At 41.4% G+C, this 6,433-nt stretch overlaps 1 protein-coding gene and 1 pseudogene across 6 annotated transcripts; one reads left to right on the top strand and one right to left on the bottom strand.

The window, feature by feature from the left end:
* Positions 1 to 174: 174 nt before the first annotated feature.
* On the bottom strand, positions 175 to 1,581 carry LOC139553087 (KATNB1-like protein 1; annotated as a pseudogene).
* Positions 1,582 to 1,920: 339 nt separating this feature from the next.
* LOC139553621 (putative nuclease HARBI1) lies at positions 1,921 to 5,650 on the top strand. 6 transcript variants are annotated; one of them, XM_071366157.1, is made up of 11 exons: positions 1,921 to 2,302; positions 2,594 to 2,664; positions 2,752 to 2,928; positions 3,019 to 3,080; positions 3,163 to 3,249; positions 3,337 to 3,378; positions 3,447 to 3,620; positions 3,700 to 4,388; positions 4,458 to 4,573; positions 4,670 to 4,781; positions 4,876 to 5,650. In XM_071366157.1, the coding sequence occupies exons 8-11, from the start codon at positions 3,917 to 3,919 to the stop codon at positions 5,244 to 5,246; spliced, it is 1,071 nt and encodes a 356-aa protein (XP_071222258.1). In that variant the 5' UTR covers positions 1,921 to 2,302; positions 2,594 to 2,664; positions 2,752 to 2,928; positions 3,019 to 3,080; positions 3,163 to 3,249; positions 3,337 to 3,378; positions 3,447 to 3,620; positions 3,700 to 3,916; the 3' UTR covers positions 5,247 to 5,650. The 6 variants fall into 6 exon arrangements, with proteins under 6 accessions (XP_071222258.1, XP_071222259.1, XP_071222260.1 ...); XM_071366158.1 differs by lacking the exon at positions 4,458 to 4,573; XM_071366159.1 differs by having other exon boundaries at positions 3,700 to 4,573.
* The last annotated feature ends 783 nt before the right edge of the window (positions 5,651 to 6,433 follow it).

Below are 6,433 nucleotides of genomic sequence, written 5' to 3'. Positions count from 1 at the left end.
TGAACCAGGTTATGTTTTCCAAGCATAAAACTTCAAGTAGTGCAGTTCATTGAGTCACAAGTCCATTTTGTTCTTATGAGTTGTTTCACAATGGGAATTTGGAAACAAAGTCATCAGGACTTGAGCTTGACATGGGCCACCATTGCAAGCATGGCAACTGAAATAGGTAAGAGTCTATAGCCTGAAAAACAGGAACGAAGGTCACATACATCACAAACACTATTTGTACTTATATTCAAATGATCATGTATTTTAAATAGTGTTGCAAAGGGAGGGTATTTTACTAGGAACTGTTTTGGCATCAAACTGGTGGCAGTTTGGAAAAAGTAAATGTTGGAAGAGTTGCAGAATTGATTGAAAATAACGTCATTGTTGATTAGATGCTTTTTTTCATTAATTAGGCTATTTTCTCTTGAACTATGTATGGTCTATCTACTAAACTCATGGACAATATGGACACAGACATAATAAATGAATACTGTATATGAATACATTTTTAAAAAGTTATTCAAGTATAAATTACCAAAGTTACGATACATTGCCATATATTTTCTGTTAAAACCTACCCATCCATAGATTGAGCGTTAGTACCTCGACTTGTTGAGAGCTCTGGCCACCAATGTTTCAACACTGATTGTACCCATCGTTAACCAACTACCAGGTAGCTGCAAGACAACATGGTATCAGTTTGGTTGGATTGTCAAGAATTTGTAATGGATAGTGTGTCATTAACAGTGGTACTCACTCTTCATATGGACTAGTGAGGACCTTTTTCACTAGAGGGAAAAGGTCAACACAACAGCCAATTGAAACACTGGATGACTCTGACTCATCGTCAAGACTATCGGGGAAAGATTAGATAAATAATACATAAATGGCATTAAACTTAAATTGTAATCATTGTTTTTTACCAGGAAAAAAACATTAGAAATGTACCTTTTTGTTATTACTTACAAGTGTCTTTGATCCTGTAGGACAAAAGGGCTATGCTATTATAGAATCAAATCCCTGGACCAATAAAGCCTCAGATATTTCAATCTTTACAAGTTCTACTGTACCTTAAAAAATATGTAAGCAGTTCTCCAACATTTCTTCGCCACAGGGTCAAGGCTAGATTTAGTCTCAGATTTCTTCCAAAGAGCACCTCCGTCATTGTATTGTGGTCTTTTGACAACTGAAAAACAGCGGACCGGAGGTGGAATACATTCAAATATTTGTGACACCAAGCATATCACGATGATGAGACAATCAACCCTTAAGGCAACTGACATTGACTACTGACATTTCACACCTCTGTGAAGTAGTCATTGTCTTTTGAACCAGCCTCGTCAGTCTTGTTAGCATTGGGGGCAGTGGGTGGAAACTCCCATGGGTCCATGTAGAAGATTTCTTACATGTTCTGCACACAGGCCATTTCGTTCTCCTTGTTGGCCACATCGTAAGTCCTCCCTGTGGCTCGCTGCTTCCTCCGAATGATAGTGAGATGGTGGGTCTTCCACTTACAGTACACGACACAACCCCCTTCAGTCTTCCAGGGTTGTTCCTTGAACGACCTGCCAGACATCTATGAAACAAGGACATGGTTGAATACTCAGACATACTAGATTCAATCATCAGTTATATGAAGCAATGAAAAAAGGTATGAGGGTTGTTCCAGTTCAAGATTTCATTAAAGTGGCAATCAGCAGTTAACAATAACAAAGCCATCTCCCAGCTTCTGTATCAGTAGAAAAGCTGAAGGATGGGGCTGGAGAAATGGAACCACTCTCAAATTCATAGGTAGAGCTATGGATCCATCTATGATATCAACATTTTAGTTTTAACCATGTTTTGAGGCTATATAGTGTTTGTTTACATTTACTTTGTTTACAAACATTGGAGTAATACAATATTATATTTGGTTCTGTTGGTGTAGACCAGGGGCCTGTTGCACAAAAGTAGAATTAAGACATCCGGGATAAATGACTCAGCTGAGCTCAATGAAGCCAAAACATGTGCGTCCAGGCTTAATTGGTTGCACAAAGACCAAGCCAGGATGAGCAGACACGGATTCATTAAGCCAGGTGAAACCAATCCTGGATAGGTGCGCGCTCACGGCTCACTCAAATAGACCCCGCCACAGATCACAGATTAACTGATTTACCATGGCAACTAGAGCCGCGTACTTTTCCCCGTCGGAAGCACAAATCCTCATGGAGGCATAGGAGGAGGTAAAAGATATAATTAAGAAGAAAGGCAACACCGCCACAGTGATAAAGCAAAGAGAAAAAGCGTGGCAAAGTATTGCAGACCGCCTGAATGCGTAAATAGTGCACAATTACACACTCACCGCTCCGCTGAAACATCACAATTACAATTCAAATATTTAATTCACATCTCCAAAAATGCAGTTGTACTGTAATTATGAAACGGTTAAATTTTTAATTGAAATGCACTGCAGATATGAGTGAAATTGTGTAAAGTAACTCCATCACACTGTATAAAGCTATGATAAATTTTTTGATATTTTTACTGAAAACAAGACAAAAATACCAAGTAATTTTTTGCAGTGTGACTCCATTAAATGTGTGTGTGTGTGTGTGTGTGTGTGTAGATTAAACATGAACGGGCCAAAACGGACATGGCAGCAGGTCAAAATCAAATACAAGAACATTCTGCAGAATGGTATGGTCCCTGACTAATATTTAACAAAGCACAAGCATATATTGTACCCAGAAGGTGCCTGCTCACACATTGTCTGTACTGTTTTAGCAGTGAAAAAGAATACCCACAGACAAGGCACGGGTGGTGGGTCACCAAAGGCTGACCTTACCCCAGCAGAGGACATGGCCTTGGAGCTAAATAAAGGCAGGCCCGTCTTAGAGGGGATCCCTGGGGGGAAAGAGACGAGCATAGGTTCCTCCCAAGATGCCACCCGCTTCATTCAAGGTATGTCCTTCCATCTCTACATGGGATACAACCACATTCATATTGAATCAATTTGGACTGTCTGACTTTGGTTTACCTATTGCCTTGCAGTGTCTGGCAGCACTGTGTTCCTGTTAGAGCCACCAGCACAAGCACCAGACGATGCTGATCCAGTGAGTACTCCATCAAAGGCATACTGTAGGCCTGGCATGTCTTGTCTACTAGCTTCAATATGAATCCGATTAAATGTGATAGGGTGAAGGCCCCAGTGCAGCAGCAACAGCACATGATGGAGACGATGATGAGGAGGAGACCATCTCTCTGGATTCCAGAAGGCATGAGGTATCATGTTAAGACTGTGAAAGTACTATTTACTCTACAATGGTGAGGAGTCCTCATCAAAATCAAAAAATCTAATTTCTTTTACAGGACCCAGATGCTATACAGTGGGAAAACCAGCCTGGCAACATAGTGCGTATTAATAAAAGGACACCACATCCTGCCAAATTCCAGCTGCGCTAATTGTATTGTGTTCACAGAGCTCACAAGCTATCAGAAAGTTGTATGGCAACCACCTCCGGCGCCAAATAGAACTGGCAGACATAGACATTCAGTACAAGAAGAAAAAGATGGAAAATCTTGCACTGGAGTCCGAAATAAAAAAGAGGACAATTAGGAAACTGGACCTTGAAATAAAAAAACTTGAGAGGGAGGTGAGATATGCCTTCAATGTACACTGTATGCTAACTGTAACACAAATGTATTAATCATTATTTTTCTTTCCTCCCCCAGCTCCAAGAAGATGACACAGCTCAAAATAAAAATTTGGTATATTCTCGTAAAGTCAAGTGAGCCATGACATATGAGCTCTTATTGTGAGCACACAGGACGGTGGCATCTTTCTAAGGTTTTTTTTATTTTCCCAGCAATCAGTACAACCAAGTCATCGTTATAAGGCATCGCCCTCTTTTGCCCACCCCCCCAGCACCAGGTGTGGCCACTAGCCTATATGAAGGCCCAAAATTGTGTGTTCCTTTCTGCTCTGACAATGGCATGCCCATTCGTGCGAGATGTGGTGGATGAAGAAGCACTTGTGCTGAGGAGAGCCTTCAGGCGAGAAAGGGTCTTCAGGGACCGGTTGGACCCACTGGCCTTCCCTGATGACCATCTATATGAAAGATACAGGTTTTCTGCAGATGGCATCAGGTATCTATGCAGACTACTGGGTCCCAGGATTAAGCACCGCACTGCACGGAGCCATGCACTGAGTGTGGAGCAAATGGTTTGTGTGGCCTTGCGCTTTTTTGCTAGTGGAGCCTTCCTGTACTCAGTGGGGGATGCAGAACAGCTGAACAAGGCCACAATTTGCCGCACAATAAGGAGTGTGTGTCTGGCTATCAAAGCATTAGCAGATGTCTTCATCTCCTTCCCTGGCCACAGAAGACTCTGTGACATCAAAGAGGAGTTCTATAGGATTGCAGGTAAGAGGATCTACAAATTACAGGACAACTGTTAACACATAGTAGGATACTCATTACTTTGTGTGACAGGTTTCCCCAATGTCATTGGTGCAGTGGACTGCACACACATAAGGATAAAAGCCCCCTCAGGTGCCCATGAGGCCGATTTTGTGAATAGGAAATCCTTTCACAGCATTAATGTTCAGGTGAACATAACTTTTTGATATTGTCCATTGACGAACACTCTGCATTGCCAGTGATGTGCATTGATTGGTGTAATATTCCTCATCTTATGATTTCAGATGGTCTGCAATGCTGACTGTGTGATCAGCAATGTTGTGGCAAAATGGCCTGGCTCAGTCCATGACTCCAGAATCTTTCGGGCCTCTGAAATCTATCAGTGCCTATCACAAGGTAAGCCACACAACCCCTATTTATAACCATCATGGCTGTGTCAAGAATATCACTGTGTTTATGAGGTAGTAATGATGAGATTTTGTGTTGACAGGTGAATTCTCTGGTGTGTTGCTGGGAGACAGGGGGTATGGCTGCCAGCCTTTTCTCCTGACACCTTTCACAGACCCCCAGGAAGCACAGCAGGCCTACAACCATGCCCATGCCAGGACCAGGGCCAGAGTTGAAATGACCTTTGGCCTCCTGAAGGCACGCTTTCACTGCCTTCACAAATTAAGGGTCAGCCCTGTTAGGGCATGTGATATTACTGTGGCTTGTGCTGTCCTCCACAATGTGGCCTGCCTGAGGAAGGAGAGGGCCCCCAGAGTGCCACCAGCCATGGACTGGGACAATCCGGCAATCTTCCCTGATGACGACAGTGGTCGGCTGCTGAGGGACCAATATGTGTTGAATTATTTTAGTTAGTATGTGTGCTTTCAATTTTGGTTAAATATGTCCTGCGGTGGCAGAGGAATTTGGGTTTTTTTGGGTTCGTTTTTTGACGAATTTGGCCTCTTATGATGTTTGTGCGTTATACTGTGTGTAATACAAGGCTGCAGGGAGGCTACTGCATCCATTCATTTGTCTGTTCAGTTGATGTGTATGGATTTGTCCTGCATTTATTTTAGTGTGCAGACATGCAGGGTGTGTTATATACAGACCTTTGAATGTGTATGTATCATTTTGTATAATATGCTTGGATTCTGTGCTTTCCATCTTGTAGAGTCACTGTGACTTCAGTTTCGAAAGGAGCTGATGGTTTACCTGCTTTGTTTTGTCCTTATTCAATAAAGGAACATAATGTTACACATTGTGTTTTTATATTCATATGGAATGTGTATTTGTTTATATGACAGAGTACTAGGGCCACACTGAAGAAAAAGGATAAAGTCATAAATTTATGAGGCTGGTTCTTTCTGCAGAAAAGCTACATATTGTTTTTACAGTTTTGATACTTATGACAATGTGATACTTAATATTCTGGCACATCAGCATGTCTTTGTTTATGAAACCATACTGAAGTACAATTTCACGAAATGCCCCACATCTGTCATTTTAACAACTGTCCTCCTTTAAAACAACTGGTTACAGGGGCCTGTTGCACAAAACTAGGATAAGGGATTAAGCCAGGATATCTTGGTGATCCTGGCTCAATTGATCCGTAATCCAATTGATCCGTAATCCGGTTGCACTAAAGATGGATAGGGGGCAGGAGGATATGTTATGGTATAAATTACCATGGAGATTTATTCTGTGGAGCTAGCCTGCTCCAGACCAGGCTAAATTCCAGGATCTATTTAATCTCATCCCTAATGTCAGTCAGCAGTCACCACAAATGGAAACCAATAGTTATTTCACTGCTCACTATACATTGTTATCACATATAACTAGACCCACTGTTATTATTTAAACGTTTGTGATCATTAATTTCAATGATTTTGGATAAAAAATGATTTTTAGATGATGTTGCTATCATTAGATAATTTACAGTTTCCCATAGACTATAAGGCTATATATAAAATGATAGAATATTAGGGCCACAGAGGGGAAAAAAACACAAGTCATAATATTGTAACCAGTTGTTTTAAAGGAGGACAGTTGTTAAAATGACA

The sequence above is a fragment of the Salvelinus alpinus genome, chromosome 25, assembly GCF_045679555.1.
Source record: "Salvelinus alpinus chromosome 25, SLU_Salpinus.1, whole genome shotgun sequence".
Taxonomy (NCBI): Eukaryota; Metazoa; Chordata; class Actinopteri; order Salmoniformes; family Salmonidae; genus Salvelinus; species Salvelinus alpinus.
The sequence above is the reverse complement of the archived record's forward strand: the minus strand, read 5'-3'. Positions and strand labels throughout refer to the sequence as shown.

What these genes read in the sequence shown, in the direction of transcription:
- LOC139553621 (XM_071366157.1), top strand. Translation starts at nt 3,917, where the DNA reads ATGAAGGCCCAAAATTGTGTGTTCCTTTCTGCTCTGACAATGGCATGC. An exon ending in TTCACAGCATTAATGTTCAG is followed by an intron (nt 4,574 to 4,669) that starts GTGAACATAACT and finishes TTATGATTTCAG; the next exon opens with ATGGTCTGCAATGCTGACTG. An exon ending in CTATCAGTGCCTATCACAAG is followed by an intron (nt 4,782 to 4,875) that starts GTAAGCCACACA and finishes TTGTGTTGACAG; the next exon opens with GTGAATTCTCTGGTGTGTTG.